Source organism: Diorhabda carinulata, chromosome 4 (assembly GCF_026250575.1).
Source record: "Diorhabda carinulata isolate Delta chromosome 4, icDioCari1.1, whole genome shotgun sequence".
In the NCBI taxonomy this organism is placed as follows: Eukaryota; Metazoa; Arthropoda; class Insecta; order Coleoptera; family Chrysomelidae; genus Diorhabda; species Diorhabda carinulata.
This window is the reverse complement of record NC_079463.1, coordinates 26,271,218-26,292,287: the sequence shown is the minus strand read 5'-3', so window position 1 is coordinate 26,292,287 and position 21,070 is coordinate 26,271,218. Positions and strand designations below refer to the sequence as shown.

Sequence of the window (21,070 nt, the reverse complement as noted above, 5' to 3'; positions counted from 1 at the left end):
ACACTTGTCGACACCACACTTGTTTATTTATATTATTAGAATAACTCTATTTAAAATTTTCAATATAATTGATAAAATGATTAAAATTGTCGGCTTGCCCATTTCTAAGTTTCAAATGTTTCAGACTACAAAATATATGAATTAATATCTTAAATATTGAAACCCTATGTTGTCATCAATGTATTCTGTTTCTTTTGTTCTGAATTTTCATTGTAACTTCTATGTGGTAATTATTGGTATTTAGTCTTTCGATATCAATAATCTTCTTCCACATCTTTCCATTTATAATTTCTTCCAGTATATTTAGCAACCCTATAAAAACAGAACATATTCTAATGTTTTTGTTTTGTATCTGATTAAATAAGCTAAATACCTAAAATTATGTTTTCCTCTTAATGTCCACTCAAACTCAATTTAATCAAACTCTCAATTGCGAAAAGAATGAAAACAAAATGAATCGTGTGCAAAAGTAATGATCACAAATATATTCACAGTTACTTCGATTATATATTTATTATATTTTCATTTCCATTGGGTAATTTGTTTTTCCTTCGATATTAATAATCTACTACGAAGTATTCGAGTAAAGTCGGTATCAGCTGGGTAAAAGCTGATGTGCTATTTAACGTATGCTGAGGATATAAACCCTATACCTACAGATGCAAGATTTCACTAGGTGAAAACGAAATAACGATTAAAGCAATTGAAGCACTGATGGTATGTACAAATTTCACAGGTAAGAATTGGGACTGTAAAGATGTTACTGTATCAATCATCACATATAAGGCAGTGGTTTGGGGTACTAGAAATAGTCTAAATATCACGAGGAACAATCTCTCGAAGGTGCAGAGGCTGGCTTGCATGTGTGATCATACTTGGGACATGCCTCAGGACAAAATTCCGAAAAATTCTAGCTTTGAGAAAAAATGAACTATCAAGGCAAGTGGGATCAAAATACCATACAGAAAATCAACAGAAATGCCATCAAATGGCAAAATGAACTAGCGTAGGAATGAACGGACCTAGAACCAAATATTCTGAAAAGCTGAGCAGCAAATCAAGTATTTTTCAAGCAGTAAAATATGAAATCAAAAAATGTGTCCAGCTCAATTTAGAAAAGAATTATCGCAAACAGAACATCATCCCGTCCGATAACAAAGTAGCCATATACATATATGAAAGTTGATTCCAAAGCCTTAAAAAATAAAAGATGATATGCTTAACTTCAAGAAAACTGTGGACACTAGCACTCTTACTACCCAATTGATGGGTTGGACCTTATAAATAAGGGGTCCTATTTTAGTGTATTTCAGCTTTCTGGAATATTTTGACGAAAATTCATATAACAGAATCACAAAATATTATTACGATTAGAGCGAAGTGTATATTTGTGTTTATGTTCGGCATACTAATATTGTAGATTAAAATAGTTGCTGAAAAACTTGGAGTTAATTTCTTCTTTTTAATATATTCGTTTTTATTATAGTTACCGTAATTTTTTATTATAATGGAAAAACGAACCTTAAAATGTATAAACTAGGATATACTACAAAAATTTTTATTTGGAAAATGTGATTTAAGAGAAGAAAATTCTTGATAATTTGTTTCAGAATAATTAATTTCTACGGTCAACTACAAAAGTGTACTGAACTTTCCATCCACTCCAAATTGATGAGAATTATTTGCAGTACTAACACACTGAATTTTTGCCTATAAAATGAAGCATTATGGATAATTATTAGTTAGTATGTGTCGTGACCGTAAAATATGCAAGTCCAACAATGTTTGTTACATATATTTATCACGTTTTCGTAAGTTTTATTTTATTCTCACTGCAATTAGATAACAAAATCACAGAGATTTGAATAGCTTTAGAAAATAAATAATTTCAAATGAAGAGGTAGAAGTTACTATTTTATTCTTAGATAACATTAAAATGTGGCAGTAAATCAGAATGACATTGGCCAGTTATTGTATACCTTTCTCTAAATAATCAATAGAGATTACTCCTATGGAATACCAAAACATTTAAGTCCATTGTTTCGAATTTATTTCTGGAATATAATTGTATATCTCAATTAAATTTGCAGTGAAATATCGAAGGAAAGTTTATTTATATTATGTTTGAAAATGATTCGTTTTAATTTTACAGCAAACAAGAAAATATTTTCATACGTATTCTTTAATGCAAAGTATTGTACAACTCTCTATTTAAAGTTTTCACTTCATCAGTTATTTCATTATTCGACAATCGCTAAGTACAAGGGCATGGATTCTATTAACCATTTCTGGAGTAGTTACCGCGAATCAGGCCGAAACACCGAACATGCATAACCTAAACGTATCCGCAAAATGTTTGTTATATATAAATATACACTAAGATAGCACCAAGGAAGTTTTTGACTTACAGCTAGTGTTACTGATCATGACATCGTTCTATCGTCGTCCTAAAAGCATTAGAAATATTAATAATCTAATATTGAAACAACAACCTATTAACAAAAATAAAAATGAAATAAAAACAAAATGTATCGTATATTTAACAGATACTGACATACCCAATAATGTGAATGAAGTTTTACCTTCAGGTCTCAATTTTGAAAAATATTTCTAGTGACAAAGAATTGATTGCGTCGAATATCTTAAACAATACTCAATAAGCATCATCTAAATAACGAAACTTGAAATAAAATAAAGAATTTATTGAACAATCAAAATTTTGAAAGCAGATAAATCCAATAAACCTGTTATTATAGAATCAGAAGATTTTATTAATAAAATGATAAAACAACTTACAAACAAATTGAACTCTACCAATTCATATCAAAACCAAGATAGTAATCTCATTCGATATTGGAGAGAATAACTTTTTATTTCGCCTTCAAATGCGAAAAAATTGAAAATTCATAATGCCTTACCACCTAAATTATATAGTCTGCCAAAACTGCCCAAACCTGACACCTACTCAACCAATTGATTGTAGTATTCAAACTCCTCTCACAAAATTTTTATAAAAAAAAATACTGTATAAAAAACAATTGGGACTTTGAAGCAAAATGTAATGTGTAAATAGAACTTTTCCTGACAAACATGTATTCAATTACTACTTCGTTAGATGTATTTTATGAATAAATACTCCTATAACAATTGTGAACAATATATTGATGGAAAAATGGGACAAAATACAATATACAAAGACATACCTCAAAATGAGATATAGAACTAACACCAATAACATACGAGGATATATTGAAAAATTCTTAGCATACTATAGAACCAAACAAAATGTCAATGTCAAAATATTTTATTACTCAACATATTCTCCTCTTAATTGGATATATTTATTATAGCGAACCTGCAAATTCTCTAGACCTTTCAAAAAAATGTTTCTTCTTGCTCTGCAAACCAGACCTCCACAGCTTTTATTGCCTCCTCGTTGGAAGAAAATTTACGAGCTTCTAAACTTTTTTCAGTTGAGGAAAGATATGATAGTCGGACGGAGCCAAATCTGGTGAATAAGGGGAGTGTTCTAGTAATTCAAACCCTAAATCATAGCAACATGAGATTTGTGTGCAGGGGCGTTGTCCTGCGATAACAAAACACCTATGGATAGCTTTCCGCGTCTTTTCTCTTCAATTTTTTCCCGTAGAGTGGTCAGTAATATAAAATAGTAATCTCCATTTATTGTTCTACACTTATCCAAAAAATCAATTATGATTACTCCATGGCAAACTGAAGCAAGAACTTCTCCAGAAAATTTTTAGACACGAAACTTCTTAGGTCTTGAGGAACCAGAGTGTCGCCATTCCATCGATTGTTGCTTTGTTTCTGCTCTGTTTCTGTTTCGTAGAAATGTACAGTCTACATCGTTTTCATATCGAGCAGATCGAACGCGATGCTTCTATTCTTGGACTTTTTTAGTCAACATTCAAACATCTGGGGATCCATTTTGCAGCAATTTTTGTCATGTCCAAATTGACGTGAACTACTTATATGGCTACCGCGTTCGTATGAAATATTCAGTGCTTCAGATATCCGTTTTAGCCCAATTCGCGGTCTGATAAAATCATGTCATGAACTGCATCGATATTTTCGGGGACTGACACAGTATCTGGCCTTCTCGATCGGTCTTCATCTTCAATGGAAAATTTACCTCTCATTTACCTCTTATCAACCTCTTTTGAAACTTGCACTCCAATTTTTCACGGTCACGTACGAAGGACATTGATCACCAAGCATATATTCGTCTTAAGCAAGTTTAACAAATATCTCATTCTTTTTCGGTTATTTAGATGATTGCATTACTGCTGTATCAAAAATTCAAATCGAAAACATATATAAGACATTAAATTCTTATCATAGAAAACTCCATATTATAATCGAAAAAAAAAAAAGAAAAGAATGGTATATAAAGCCAACTCAGTCCTCAAGATATTCAAACTTCAATTTATGTCCTGTGTCACAAGATAGATGGCTGATAGAGTTATCCAACTAAAAGATTCTGAATTCAAACTCACAAACTGCATTGAAAGAAAATAATAAATAATACGCAACATATTCAGGAAAAGGATAAACAGATACTATAAATAATTAAGAAATGAGACAGAAACAAAATATTAAAACATAAAACATTCCTCCTTACTATATACAAAAGGACAACTATCGAATTATTCCAATAAATATATTAGTATAGATCATAAAGCCCATAATATATTTTCCAAATATTTCACTAAACTAGAATCTAAAACACCCGATAACAAAAGAAGTAATGCTGTGGTACTTGATAACCTTGTTATGATTGTGACTTGAGACATTTGAGTATTAAAAAAAGATTAAAAGGTCATCAATGCGATGAAAATATACAATATCAACAAACCATGAAATATTAAGAAAAAAAATTTCAACTATAAAGATTCAAAAATTCTTCAGTTATACGAAAGAAAATGAATTTGTAGAAAGAGTTCACATACATAAGAACGAGAAAGCTACCATGTTAAAAAAAACTAAACAATTTTATTAACCCTAGAAGGACCAAGGTTTGGCATTTAGTGCCACCTTGAGACATTTTTTATGTATCTTCTTTAAGTTTTCAAGAAAATATTCTACATTTTTTCTAGGTCGATACTGTTTCTACCACGTGAACATAAACTGCGTAGTACAACGTCGTACTTTTTTTATTAAACTCAAAATCAGTTGGCTAAAAAGTGCCATGCCTTGGTCCAACACACCCCCTTCCAATATTGCCTCGTCTAAAAATACGACACTTTTGAGAAAGATTGGGCTCTCATCACAAGGCCTCATGAATATTTCAAAAAGTTCCAAACGTCTTACCTTATCATCTTCTGAGAGTTCATGCAAAAATTTGAAGTTTGTATGGGCTCAGTTTTTTTTTCTTATCAACTTTACTACATGGGCTGATCAACATTTTGTTGTGAGGTAATTTTGTGTTGTACTGTCATGAGGGTTGTCTTCCGATGACATGAAAATATCTAACTTCGCATCGTCACTCATTCCTAGTCTTCCAAATTCTGAAATACCCCTCATGCTTCCTGTTTCATTTGGCAACAATTGTGCTTATTGTGCTTCTATCAATTGGAGGTCTGTTTCGTTGAATTAAAATTCTTCTTCATGACTTCTGCGAAGTCTATCGCCATAACTTAAATACCACCATTAGAATTTCTATCAGAAAACGGATGTTCTCAGTAGGTAATTTAAAATTCCTGTTCTTCTGAGTATCTAGTTTTCTTATTTCGTTTTTATCAATTCTCTCATTTCATTTCTTTTGCATATGACGTGTTTATGTATTCTAGGTATCCTTTTGGGAGTTACAATTCGTAGAAGGTCTAGTGCAGTTCAGTTTTACTCGTTGTTGATTTTGCTATCAGAATAAATATTTTATACTGAAGTATTGAAAATATATTTTTTTGTTAAAGATTGACAATATAATAGTGTGAAGACAATTTTAAAGTATCGCGATTCTTTTTCAAACTAAGTTTTACAGTTGCATTTACAGAAAAAATGATTTGTGCAATTTGCAAAAAAACTGGTGATAAAATTTTACCGTTTGACACAATAGAAAAATTGAATAAATGTAGGAGAATGTTAATCTGTATTCATTGAGGATCACGACCAATATGATAGTACACACTAGGATGAAGACTATGAAACAACAGAATAATTCCACAAACATAAATTTTGTATATTTTAATTAGAATAATAAAGTTTTTCTTTGATTGTATATATCCAGTTTATATATATTTTACTCTCCACATGTGTTTTCACTTCTGTTAAATTTTCACGACTGATGAAATGACAAAATTGGATATTTTTTATAAATATTCATAATGTTCTGTTAACCAATGAAGTAACAACACTGTCGAAAGTAATTTCCTAGATTTTTATGACTTATTCCTTAACAGAAATGAGTCTTATTTCTGACCCCCTTTAAAAAATCAGGATAGTTCACCCCACAAGTGGCTTTTCAGCATCTGTAGGTATTAAGGTTTGACTGTGAAAAGTTTCATGACTTTTGAAATGATCACCTAAAATTGGGCACTGGCTCTCCCTCTATTAGTGATCTTGCAATGGTACGAACTTATGAAATTATTCTATTGTTATCGTTCCTTAAGAAGTGTGCAAAACTCCAAATTAATCCAACGTTTGAAAGGGGAAGGGAACCGAATCCAAAGTGTTTTACTAAGCCCAATTATATCAAAAGAGTCACTATATCGTACTTTAATAAGAGTTAATTCTCTCAATAAGTTATATAATCGAATCACTTTTTGCTGATGTCTTTAGTTTTTCACACAAAAGCTCTGCAAATTTTGGAAAAGTGTTATTTTTTCATTCCAATTTACTCTCTTATTTATGAAATAATATTTTTCAGTTGTTTCACCCTCACCTTTCAATTGAGTGAACTAGTAGATAATGAGGGATATGAATCAAAAGGTGAGGATCCTGAGCCTGATAATCATGGCACAACTAAACAAGATCACAGCCCCCCTATACCAGTTCATGCAGACTGTGAAGAAGATAAGAAAAATAACGATTTTGAATCGATTGGTAGCAATTTTCAATCGAATGATAATAATAATGGATCTTCAGGTACTATGATACAGAAAGATTTGATTAAAAATGGATCATCCAGTAGGTTAGTGATAATATTTTACAGACGCTTCTACTACCTTTTTTATACACAATCTTACTTGATGTATATTTTTTTTATTTTCCAGCTCCGCATCGAGATACCTGAAAACCCGTGGAATATTTTCCGATAATGTATTGTTTGGGGCAGCAACTTCAGCCTACCAGATCGAAGGTGCGTGGAATAAAGATGGTAAGGGACAAAGTATATGGGACACTTTTATTCATAGAGTACCATCTCCCGTAAGAAATAATGCCACGGCAGATATAGCCGCCAACTCATATTATAAATATAAACAAGACGTACGACTTGCTGCAGAGCTTGGTTTGGAAGTGTATAGATTTTCCATATCTTGGTCTAGGTAAATATTTATCAATTTTTATCTCAGAAGATTCAGTGAATTGTTTCATGAACTGAAAATTATACTATTATATCATATTATATGTATAAATTTCATAACAATCATTTTTGCCATTGTTATGATGAAGATTTCATTAATTTTAACATTAATTTCAGGGTACTACCAACTGGTTATTCGAATAAAATTAATCATAGAGGTTTGAGATATTACAAAAATCTTGTACGTGAAATACGTAAACATAATATGATTCCGGCTGCTACGATTTATCATTTCGATCTGCCACAACGTCTCTTTGACGATGGTCATCACTGGGTCAACGCCAGTTTAATACCTCATTTTGTAGATTACGCCAGAATTGTTATAAAAAATTTACCAGATGTTGGAATTTGGTTCACAATCAACGAACCTAAGCAGATGTGCTATCTTGGATATAATAGTGACATTTTTGCTCCTGCTATAGAAAGTGATGGATTATTGGTATATCAATGCTCTTATATAGCTTTGAAAGCGCACGCTGCTGTGTATCATATGTATAAACGAGAATTTCCCCATTATAAAGGTATGTAGAAAGTGAATAATATGGTGATTTCATTAGTTTAATAAAATGTAATAAATCAACGTTGCTCTCAAATCGTAAAAATGTTAGTAATAATGGATTTATGTGAATAAATCGCTCTGGAAACTCTTGATCAGCATATTTCCGGGAGCAAAATCAGTAGAATATATCGATAAACTAACGTAAGGGTAGTAGCTTCGTCAACAGAGCTGTGAAATCGCATTGGAAAGTTGATATTGTGATCAGTTACTGACACTGCAGATAATCGAGCTAAATAGTTAATATAATGAATAAAAATTTCTAGAACCATTAGTGATATTCCTACTACATCGACATTCACAATTATATTGTTTGACATGCAATTAGATAAATAAAAACCTGATGATCCTTTATTGTTATTGACCTCTAATAATCCAATTAATGACGGTAAAAAAGTGTAAACTGAATATTTATCCCATAAAGCACCGATTTTTAGGAAAATTTGGATGACAAATGTCATTTAAAAATAATAAATAACATCTTACGAAACAGTTATTTAACTGATTAAACAGGATCGATTTGCATAAAAATTTTGATTTAGGTTCTGTCACCCTCTACTTCAAATTAAGGCTTTTGCCAGGGGTTGAATACTATTTATTAGGTGTGAAAACTACCCCCATTCGAAACAATTCATAAAATATTAATTTCAAGCGTATAATTATCTGTAAATACGTTAAAATAACGTTGATAGACTGATTTAATAATAAGAATGCAGGATTAATTCTACAAATCTAAACAAATACAAATAAAATATCAAATATATAAAAGCTCGGACACATACATACATTTTCATTATGAAATTCTTCGTTTAATGACGGATTTATATTTTTTCATAATTTTACAGTAATATACAGAATAATGCTTTTATAACTTTTAATAGAGAGCAACACGTGGTTTTTCTTTCGATCATGGAAGTATACTGCTTTGGCTTCTCTATGGGGTACAGGGAATATATGTATATGTTAACAGATATTTCAAATCAAAAAGCTGTCTCTGTTTCTCTTGCTACACTACTACTATACACATCCTCTACACTATTATAAACAGCTCTTCGTACGTGTGAAGTTACTTCGTCATACAAGCCACTCGACCAGGTATAAACACACGTACACGGAGCAACATTTGAATGTAATAAGTAATTTCAGTTTTCTGAAACTTCCGGTTAAATCGGAAGTGGATCCAAACTTCGTTATTTTAAACGGAATGCTATGGTTTTCATTAAATTTTACGTAGATTCCAAAAATTTAATAAAAACCATAGCATTCCGTTCAAAATAACGAATTTGAGTCCACCTCCGGTATAACCGGAAGTTTAAAAAAACTGAAATTATTTTAGTTGAAACGACCATTTCGGAAAATCGGTGCAAGCAAATTTTCAGAACACTAGTCCCAGTACTTTCCCAAATACATATCGATTCAGATCATCGTGAAGGACCCTGTACATGTTATAATTTCTACAAAAATGTGCTCTAGTTTTTCCCCCTTAACTCACTTACTTTTTGAGCAATAAAGTCAAAAAAGCATTTTGTAGGTTCCTTAAAGTGCTACAAACTCATCGTAATAACATTTTCAGATCTTATTTTTAAAAAGGTTAACGCTAAAAAGGCTAAAAAAAAGTACTTTGCGTGAACGCACGCAAATTTTAACTTGCCATATCTTACTCAATTTTTATCCTACAAAAAAATGCCATAATTTCCAGTAAAGGAAAACAAACAATTTTCTACTCTACAAAATTTAACGTATCAATAATAGTTTTTGAGTTATTTTGAGAAAACGACGATTTTTCGTTAAATTACGGAAATAATGTTCTCACTTCAAGCTCAATTTATTTCAAAAATAAGTACTTTGAACGGGTTGAACGTTCAAAGTTTATTATAGAACATGAATAAAGCGAATTGTGGAGTGGCAACAATTTTTTTCAAATGGCGTGGAAGAGAGGGTGAGATTATCATTATTTTTTGCAACGAAAAAATAGGAATCTACATTATTTTCTTCAGAACTCGCTTATTTTTAATGCTTGGAACTTCTTAAGAGAATGAAAATAAAGCTTATTGAAAGACTTAAGAGAAATTTTCATAAGTTTCAACAAAAAACGCATTGGTTTTCGGTTATTGGAAGTAGAAATCTTCCATTTGAGGTTTGAAAATACCAATCAACTTTCACCAAGAAATAATTCCGTGTGTATTGGTCTGCATAAATCGTAAATACACAATTGTTTTTGCTTTTTTATAAGCTACAATTTTTATTTCCACAGGTTTTTCGATTAAGTGCATATTTTTCAACTTATTCGCGAAAAACAATCTGAAAACCTGTTCTTTTGCCTGAAAATCGACAATTTCACGTTCAAGTCGAAAAGTAGTGACTTTCAGAATAAACTTTATACAACAATAGTTGCTTAGAATGAGTCAATTTATCGATTTCCATACTTATTTTCAATGAAAAATTTTTCACCTACAAAAAAGGGTAGAAACCACCCCTAGGGCAAAAGCAATCTTTTATGAAAATCGGTGCTTCATGGGATACACGCGAAAATGGTTATTGATTGGACTATAAAAACGTTAAATTTCCAATAATTTAGAGAAAACAAACACGGTAGTTCAATAGAAGGAACAAATAAAGTTCTTCCGATTGTTGAGTTGTTCAGTTAAAATAATCGATAGTGTGCAGAAAGTACAAATTCCAGAAAGGGCAAATCGGATGTCTCACAAATATCACAAATATATGTGATAAGTGATGTCGACAGGTTCTTCACACCTGTGAGAACGGCGACTTACAATTTGTGTGAATGTTAACAAACGCCAGTGTTTGTTCGACAAGCGAGAACGTCATATTTATTGTTCTCTCTTTAATATACGCTGCTTCACTCACTGACCACAGTCGAAAATGCATCGCTGCGCTATTTTGTTTTAACACATGTAACGAAGAGGTTATGTTTGTTTAACCTAACCCAACCTAACCTTTTTTTTGCCCAGAGGTGGGGTGGAAGCTAATGCCTTCCTCACAGTGGGCGGGTGCAAATGCTGTGAGTTTGTGTGGGACTCTCACCCACTAAACCGCCCTCCTCAATCCTCGGGAGTGTCGTACGCCGGGAGGACAACAAATTGTCATTGCATCAGCGTACAACACTTAATCCTTTGGATTTTTGAGCTGATTCTTAGCTTCACTCCTCTCCACCAGTCCGTCAAGACGGCACAAGAAGAGAGAAAGTTACTGAGCCACTCCACCAACTTCAAGGTCTTACAGCTCCCAGGAGTGGAACCCAACCTAATCTAATCCTATGCTAAACTAACTTACCTACCTTTACCTAGTATAGGTAGGTTGTTTTAATGATTTCGATTAAAATCAATTTCTCTATATCCATCAGGCAGGCATCATAATTTCGGTCATGATGAAGATTGTCCAAGTCGTTGTGGTCTATGATAACAGTCACCGGTGAATGACCGAAATCGTCATGAAAAGGATAGATAGCGGTAATACACCAACTACCTTGGTGAATGTTAACAGGCACCAGAGTATCTTAACATATACTGTATTTCGGACATTCACAGTAACATATGACAATACAAAAAGGCTGCGTCAGTCCATGATTTCTGAATTTTTACCCGCTTTGGTAAATTTCTCCATTTGATTCTGGGCCTATTCTCCCCATCTTTATATTATATCAAACTTTCTCCTGGTCTCTATTACATTTTCGGTATTCTATAATTGAGTATTCATTCAGACACGTGTTCAGCCATCTAACTTTTTATGTCCCGAATGCCTGGATAACATACATTTTATCGCCCCGCAAATAAAGACAAATTTCACAGTAAACTTGGAAGGGAATTGTGGGAAAAGTAAAATAATATCTTCTTATATCAATGCAGATAGAAATCGAAAGCAGAAAAAAAATCACATTCAGTAGATGTGGGTTAGATTGGATAAACTTTTAATTAACAATTACAAATGTATTTTCAAAGGAAACGAATCCTCGTGATTTTAAAATTTTGAAATAAATGTTCAGACTTTATTACTGGGTTAAATTTTTGATTATCTGCATTACTTCCGTTTTTCAAATGTTTGACTACTTCTTTCAAATTTTCTCAGCAAAAATGACCATTATCATAGACTGCGTATGGATAGAACCTTATTCTAACTCTGACGACGATGAGGAAGCAGCTGAACGACAGAGACAATTTGAGGTAATAATTTCATCATTTGAATTATGTCTCCGTTTTTATTCTCAATTTTTTTAATAACTTCAAAATACTCTTGTATATATTCTAGTTTTCACATTCAATGAATATTTATCTTATTTTGAATTCTTCCTATTTTTATTACCACTACTCAATTTTTTCTTGAATTCTCGTAGGATTCTTTATCTTATGATTTTTTGTTATATTTCTCTTATTTTTCCATTAAACTGATCTAACCTTATTCATCTCAACTTCCCATATCAATATTTTATAACCGATCTACTAAACTCTTCTTTCATAAATATATCACTCCAGATGTAAATCCATTTCTCACATCTTCCCACATTTAGTCATACCATCTTAGTATTGGTGATTCTATTGGTTTACCTTCCATGTGTCCGTGTTCATACCATTCTAACCTCTGATATTTTATTAATTTAACTTTGTCTTGTTCCTTATGCTCCGGCCTTCTATTATATTTCTACTGCGTTGTATTGATTTAACGGTCTTTTTTTTATTTTTATGTTAGTCCCTTTTATTTTTCTTCTTGCGCTTTTTATGTATTTGTCCACCCTTTTGTTTATTTTTAATCTTCTTTGCTGTGCTTTTCTTGTTATTTAAAGTGCCGATTCTTTTAATTTTTTTCATTTCTTGCAGTAAGTGCTATGTCATAGCTTTACTGGTTGTTTGTATTAGGGCTTTTTTCAGTACAGCCTCTTTCGAGAAGTATATTGAATAGAGTTTTTCGATGGAATGTCTCACCGCTGTTTCTACGACTATCTTCACTATCAATCTTTTTATGATTACGAGTTGTGCTTTTGATCTTCTAATTATGTAATAACTTGATTAGTTTCCGCGGTACTCCTATTTCTTCCATATATTTTTTGGCTTATATAAAATCTAGGGTATATGAATAGCTTCATGTCATATTCGTTTCCTATATCTATGTCATCTCTCTTCTAAAGCCCTTTTGGTATTCACCGGATTATTCTTCTATAAGCCCCGTTATAACGTGTCTTATTATTCTGGTGAATTTTTTGGCTGTTGAACGGCACGATTCCTCTATAGTTGTTTCATTGCAGGTTATTTCTTTTTAATAATTGGAATCTATTGCCCCAGTCCCGATTTGTCTTGCATTGATTCTATCTACTATATTACTCCAATAAGTATGCAATTATTATGCAGACGCCTCCTATTTTATCTATTTTTCTTCACTAGTTTTCGTGTTTTAGGTTTCAACCTATTGTGTTTCTTCTATTCTTTAAGTATCCCTGTCGTTAGCCCTTCAAATAGTTTTTTGCTTTAATTTAATTTTATTTGGCCTGTGTTGAGGTGGCGTTGTATCTCATGTTCTTCTATTACTTGTTATTTTATTATTTTCATATTCATCTTTGTAACTATCAAGCAAATAAACAGAGTCCACATAAGTTCTACTGTATGATAGTACACTATTTTATTTTTCACTTTTTAATATACACAGGCTTGGTCTCTAAGGTTTCAATCTGTTCTGTCCGATTTGACGATTTCATTTTGTGTTATCTCGTATGTTTCATGTTAGGGTTGACGATGAACCTATTTGCAGCAGATGTTTGTTCAAACTATTTCATCATTGCCGCGGGAATCTTCGTATGCAGCTAATTTCTCGTAATATATCTAATCTGTTCTTCGTTTCCCATTTTTGCGTTGAATTCGCACACAACCAATAGTATGTCGTTTTTGTTGTATCGTATACTTTTTCGAATTTGTTATTTGTTGCATTTTCCACTACTGATATTTCATTATGATCAAATTTCATTTGATTTTCAACTATTATCTAATGGATTTAATTATAAATTGATTTAGTGTGGTCTCTACTACAATCCAGTGTTCAAGGGTGATTGGCCGGATATAGTAAAAATGAGGATCCGCGACAGAAGTTTTGCAGCAGGATTAACCAGATCAAGGTTACCACAATTTACTAGCGAAGAAATTGAATACATAAAAGGAACTGCTGACTTCTTAGCTGTAAATCATTATTATACGCTACTAGCAAGAGATGTATGCGAAGCTCCTGCAAACGAAATTAGTTACGAGGCTGATCTTGGAGTAGCTGATTCTTTCGATCCTTCATGGACAGTCGAATCTAATGGAATCTTTGTTGTGAGTAAATTTTCATATTAAATACGTGAAAAATAAGATAAACTAAGTCAATTTTTATTACGTAGAATTTGTTTCGTCTTTAGTAGATGTTCCAGAAACTCAGATAATATAACTGTTGATTACTATTTTAGTATAGACCACTCTGTCTCTCTATTAAACTATATCGCTGAAGCTCTGTGTGAGAGAAACCACGTTCCCACATTTATATAATTTTTCTTCTCATTATTTCACTCATATTCTCCTATTTCTTATTAAAATATCCAGTGTTTTTGTATACCTAAAAATGTAGAGATATATTGCTCCTATTTAAATTACTATTCAGAACTAATTGTAAATCTCAATTTTTAGAGCGTTCCCTTCGGTGTTCGTAAAGTATTAAATTGGTTAAAAAAACATTATGAGCCTAATGAAATTATGATAACAGAAATAGGAATGTCCGACAACGGCACTTATACTGATGATTTAGACCGAGTGGATTTTTATGGGGTGAGTTTTTAATTTTTCTGTGCTCTATACATAAAACAGTATTAAAGCCAATACTAGGAAAACAGCACAATCACGATCATTCAAATTTGCTGGAATTTTTTATTAAAAAATATTGTGATTTTAATATGGTAGTTCAGCTGTAGAAGAGAAAGCTCCCTGATTCTAAATATTCATGTTTATTAATATACATTATAATGCTAATATTAATATCTAAATGTTTGTTAGTACCTTACAATATTCGACTAGAGGAAAAAAGTTTTATTAATAATTTTATTGATACTCCAGTAAACGGAACCTTGATTATTAAATTGAATTAAATTGAATTGAATTGAATTGATATTGAAATATATAAGAAAACATGGGTGTTGCAGAATGGAAGATCAAAAACCAAATAAATCAGGTAAAGATTGGAAATCAAAATTCCGTTAGAAAAGTTACTGAGAAATGGGTACGAATATTAATTATATTTGAGAAAGAATAAAATAACAAAAGAAAAGAAAAACAAAAATACTATTTGAAAAAATCATGTAATGCTTTTTCGTTGCTTATTTATTGCAGAAAGCAATTAATGGTGCAATGAACAGAAATTGGAAATGGTATTTTTCATGCAAGCCTAAGTAGCGTCTTTTAACTGTTTTTAAATTTTTTTATGCCAATGCCCGTAGCTACAAGATTGTACAGGAAATCAAACCTATTATTTGACTACAATTTCTTACCTTACGGCTTCATATCTGAATAGTTATTTGAGTTACCAACCAGTAGAGCTTAAGTAACTTACACAGCGGTATAACATGTTTTTATGAATACAAAAAACGTTTTTTGGATACTGACAATTGTTCTCAACAAAAAAATGAGGCAAGATATCTGGGTATGTACCTAAAAAGGAGATTAACAAGATCCTTATTGGAGAATACGCGGTCATTGCCATCTTTAATTAATATAGAAAGTAATTATTGTTGTATTGAAACAGATTGTTTGTGACATGGGGTTAGAAAAGAAATTTATCATCCGAACATATGATACGCTTTTCCTTACGTAAACTACATTACAATGATATCAAACTGTCATACGATAAAAAATATTTGAGTCAATATTTTTTCAATTATTATTATTCATTATTAATATTCACTTCAATTGTAGGACTATTTTTGTAACATTCTTGAAGCAGTGGATGAGGGCGTTAATCTTACAGGAATCATTTATTGGAGTTTACTAGACAATTTTGAATGGACTTTCGGTTATACGTAAGTATTTGTTTAAACATGAAGATTTTTATTACAAGAGGTCTATTTAGAACGCAACAAACGCTTAATACAAAACATTATTATTTTTATCTACATCTAAAAAAGCGACTTAAATTTCACTTTCGTACAAAGCCGTTAAACTAACTGAGACTCATTGAGCTATGGACAAGCTTTGAAATGACTACCATAAAACACTGTCGCCTGTATTCTCAACAACGTACTCTTCTGCATCTCCTCGTCGTTATAAAAGCAGCGGATAATGAATAAACTTCCATTTGAACAAATTAAGAAGTTGTTGAGGGAAATTTGTTACGGTAGGTCGTGAGTTATTGATTGGTTTTTTTGGTGGGTTCGTATCTTCTCACTCCATGAACAATTATTTTGTTATTGTTATTCATATTAAATCCAGTAATGAAACACCATGTTTGCTGTAGCTCTCAGGAATAGTCAAAACTCCCCCTATGGGCCCATGAATGGGCAAACCAATGAATCTAGTCTCTATGTCTGTTGTAGTTGTCCAGAAATGTCATGACTTTTGCTTATTTTCATAAAAAGTGATTTTGTCTCCTAATTGACGCCACGTCTCATCTCTAGTTGTTGTTGTAACTGTCCAGAAATGTTAAAACACTACTGTTTGACAATTTCAGAAAACAAAGTAACTACAACTTTTGATAAACTGAGAGAACGTTTCGCTATTGTGAATCGGACGTTTTCACGAAACTACCCATAAACTAGTTCATCATTACAATTCATTACAATGATAGGGTGCTCTTTATTATTTTCATGCACTTGATGAATTTCCACCGGTTTTAGTTTTAGTCTAAAACCATATCATATACCGTATATCAGAACTGGCGGATATTTCAATTTGAATATCGTGAATTGAGATCCTGGGCACACATAGAGTGGAATATATGTGATCAGTGCGCACTTAGTGGTGTCAAATAGGAACAATTGCTCCAACTTCTAAATACTCCATTTTTCTCGAAATATTTCTTTACTCACCAAAACACTAGTTTTATTATGAATGTACACGAAAAGTTGTGGCCAGGAAGGATATGATAGGAAGAGAAGAAAACAATAAAAAAATAGATTAGAAGCATCGGAAAGATTAGAGAAGGTAACATAAGAAAGAAATGGTCAAATAATCATAGACTGTTGTGCATTTGTGCATTGAATAACATGGTTTTTGGTAACACCTGCAACCTACCAAGACATACATAAATACCTACGCGAGGTGACCATCAGAATCTAAAGATTTATCAATGACGTCTGTCTGGTTGTAAAAAACACAACGATGGGAGGAAAGAAACAAAGAAGTATCGAAATTGAGGAAAAAACCATGTAATACAGGACTATAAGAATTAATAAACTGAGAAGAAAAGACAAACAGATACAATACCAGGAGAGAAGAGATGGAGAAACAATGAAACTAGAAGAAAAAACCTTTGAAATAGATCTCGATGAATTTTGGAAAATTTTCAAATCTATAATCGAAAATATAACTCCTGAAGTATGTGGAACAAGTAAACCAGCATACTAAAAAAAACTAACTCATTAGAATTAAGAAATAAAAATTGTGATAATAGAGAATAAAAGATTATGGAAATATACGAGTACCTCTGCAATAAAAAAAAATGATGGAGATTATGAAATTTACACAGAGGAAAAAAGTGGAAAGCAGAGTCGTGTGAAGAGTCAAATAAAATCAGCAGTAACAAGCTAAAGTATCTAGGGATAAAGCTAGAGGTAAAGCTAGATGAAAAGATTAACAAAGAGATAGCCAACAGGAAAAATAAAACAAAATCCCCCGCGCAGAGGATTTTTCAACAAAAAAGAAAAAAAACTACAAAAAAAAATTTACGAATCAGTACTGAAAAAAATTGATGAAGAGACTAGATGAAATAACACATTTAGACGTAGTGCAAAAAATCGAATAACATTTGACATGGTTTGACACATAATGAGAATGGGAATGTCTTCAGATTGAGCCAGCGCTGAATAATCTATAATATGAAAGCAAATGCCCATATGTCTTCAAAAAATGAGCATTTTGTTGGTTTTTTTCTCTCCGAGAAACTCCCTATATCTACCATTGTATTAAATATTTTATCAGAAAAATTCGAACTCCAAAAATGTGTGTAACACTAGTAATACTCAAATTGCATTAATAAAATCTATATTTCTTACACAGGGCACATTTTGGGCTTTATCACATCGATTATAATGATCCTAAGCTTCGACGAAAACCAAAAAAGTCAGCAAGTTTCGTTCAAGAATTAACAAGGACCCGGAAATTGAAATGCGACAAGCCTAGAAGGAATTGGGTCTCACCACCTAGGCTACCAGGAATCACAAGAAGTCTTTCACGTGACCATAGTCAACGTTCTTTACCCACTCCGCGTCTCAATTCTGCCATGGAGGAAATGAAAAATCGTTTTTATTCACGTGTGGATGATGTTTAGATTCTAGAAATTTATTCTAATATCTTGATAAATATTCAAAACAATGAATCATACTGTTCATTTGAGACTTTTTCATTTATTATAGTACGTTGACAAAAATTCTATTTTTCCGTTATCTAGTATTGCGCAGAATAATTGATGTTCTGGATTTACAATAAGTGGCCCACACCTTTATTATTTTCAATACAACAAGTTTGTACCTCAAACCCCTTATCTTAGTTCACCTCATTTGAAAGAGAAAATATTGTTCATTGGGCATAAAAAGGTCTTCCTGCCATGTATAATGATTATTGCGACCTAGATACATTACGCGATAAGACAATTGGATACTCCACAATGGAAAATATGAATGCCAAAGCGAAGCAATAAATTCTTGGATGAAAAACGATTATAAAGAAAATAGGTTACCAAAGATTGTACTGGCATTCACAGTATGAAACTATAACTTGTTGATTGGTCTACTTTTTTTATTAACTATTTTTCTTTCTCCAATGATTGTGGCGCTACAGTTACTTTTGTAACACCAAAGCCTACAGTAATAAAGTAATTCTGATGCATCAGATTAGATTTTCTTGTAGCGGGTTTTCCAACAAGAGGTGTTATTTTGATATTCAAAGAAAAATGCCATTTTCTGAGATAAATGATCGGATGTTTATTTCATTATAAAGAGGAAGGTATGCCGTTAATAATAGAACACAACATCAGCCAAATGGCCGCCACGACTGCGCTTACAGGACCATATCCTTTTCATGAAATTTTCCGTAACCAAATTGCAAAGCGGCTGCCCTATGTCCTCGTTAATCTCACGAATTCCATCTTTGAGGTCTTGAATCGATGGACTGTTGGCGTAGACCTTATCTTTCACGTGACCCCAAAGGAAAAAGTCGCAAGATGTTAAATCACAAGATCTCGATGGCCAATTGTGATCACCTCTTCGAGAGATAACACGGTCCGAAAATTTTTCCCGTAAAAGATCGATGGTTTCGTTGCTTGTGTGGCATGTAGCGCCGTCTTGTTGAAAATAAACGTTGTCCAAATCAATACCATCCAATTCCGGCCAAAAAAATCATTAATCATCTCTCGATAGCGCAATCTATTCACCGTAACTGTTGCTCCAGCCTCATTTTCGAAAAAGTAAGGTTCAATGACACCGCCAGACCATAAACCGCACCAAACAGTCACGCGTTTAGGATGGAGAGGATTTTCAACAATAACTCTTGGGTTTTCCGAGCCCCTGATTCGACAATTTTGTTTATTGACGTAACCACCAAGGTGAAAATTGGCCTCTTCAGTTAAGATGATTTTTCGATGAAATTCCGGATCATTTTCATGCATTCCTAGGACCCAATCAGCAAAGACACGACGTTGTTGATGATCGGCCGGCTTGAGTTTTGTGTTAACTGAACTTTATAGGCCTTAAGACCCAAGTCTTTATTCAAAATACGGTGTAATGACGTTTGTGGAATGGCTAATTCCAAAGAACGACTAGAAATGGACAAACCTGGGTTTTCTTCAACACTTTGGACTACAGCAGCAATATTCTCCGTTGTTCTTGAGCGACGTGCACGGGTTTTATTCTTCACATCACTAACTTGTCCCAACAGCTCAAATTTTTCCACCAATTTCTTTATTGCGGTCCGAGAAGGTGCTTCACGTCGACCCAAATATGTTTTATTTTTACGAACCGTCTCTGCCAAACTTTCACCATTTTTATAGTGGATTTTAATAATTTCAATGCGTTGTTGAAGCGTGTATCGTTCCATTTTCATTAATGGCGTAGTTTCTACTTGTCAAATGTCAAAAAATGACAGCTTCAAAAGTGACATTTACCGAAATAGCGGGCTGTTCAAAATATCACCTCTTATTGGAAAACCCTATATTTTATAACGTAATTTTCCTTTTTATGTGTAGTATTTACAAAATTACCTCTTCATAAGTTAATTTATCATTTGTTGCTTTTCCGTTTTTTCATTGTTTATACTTAAAAATTCTTTCAAGCAAAATTTGTATATTTTTCCTATATCATATTTTTTGTTTATTTAGGGAAAAGAATGGATAAAATAAAACAAATTTTGGTTATATTTGGAAAATATAAATTTCAATATGTGTTGAGCATGAACTCCAGTTGTCTATTTAATTTCAGCAAAAAAATTTCAGAGATTACTGCTGACCAACATTAAGTACCTTTTAAATAACTTTAGACTGTTTTACAGAAGCACCAAATAATAAACCTATGACACATATATATATATATATATATATATATATATATATATATATATATATATATATATATATATGTTTTCACAATTTCTGTTTGAAAATTGGCAATTTCACGTTTTTTGGCATGAGGAATCATAATTTTCACTCTAATTTAACATTGCTAATGGAGGGCGCTAGTTACACTTGTTTGTGTTAATTAAATCAAAGTAAATTTTTTTTGGGCTAAACTTACAACTAAA

The 21,070-nt window shown here is 32.2% G+C and overlaps 1 protein-coding gene across 1 annotated transcript; it reads left to right on the top strand.

Moving 5' to 3' along the window:
* Positions 1–1,560: 1,560 nt before the first annotated feature.
* On the top strand, positions 1,561–18,621 carry LOC130893504 (myrosinase 1-like). The gene is made up of 9 exons (XM_057799704.1): positions 1,561–1,811; positions 6,887–7,150; positions 7,233–7,505; positions 7,661–8,064; positions 12,186–12,280; positions 14,117–14,413; positions 14,762–14,899; positions 16,040–16,143; positions 18,338–18,621. The coding sequence occupies exons 1-9, from the start codon at positions 1,768–1,770 to the stop codon at positions 18,606–18,608; spliced, it is 1,890 nt and encodes a 629-aa protein (XP_057655687.1). The 5' UTR covers positions 1,561–1,767; the 3' UTR covers positions 18,609–18,621.
* Positions 18,622–21,070: the final 2,449 nt, after the last annotated feature.

Coding starts and splice junctions, on each gene's coding strand:
- LOC130893504 (XM_057799704.1), top strand. CDS start 1,768: ATGCAAGTCCAACAATGTTTGTTACATATATTTATCACGTTTTC. Junction 8,065..12,185: donor AGAATTTCCCCATTATAAAG/GTATGTAGAAAG, acceptor AAATTTTCTCAG/CAAAAATGACCATTATCATA. Junction 12,281..14,116: donor AACGACAGAGACAATTTGAG/GTAATAATTTCA, acceptor AAATTGATTTAG/TGTGGTCTCTACTACAATCC.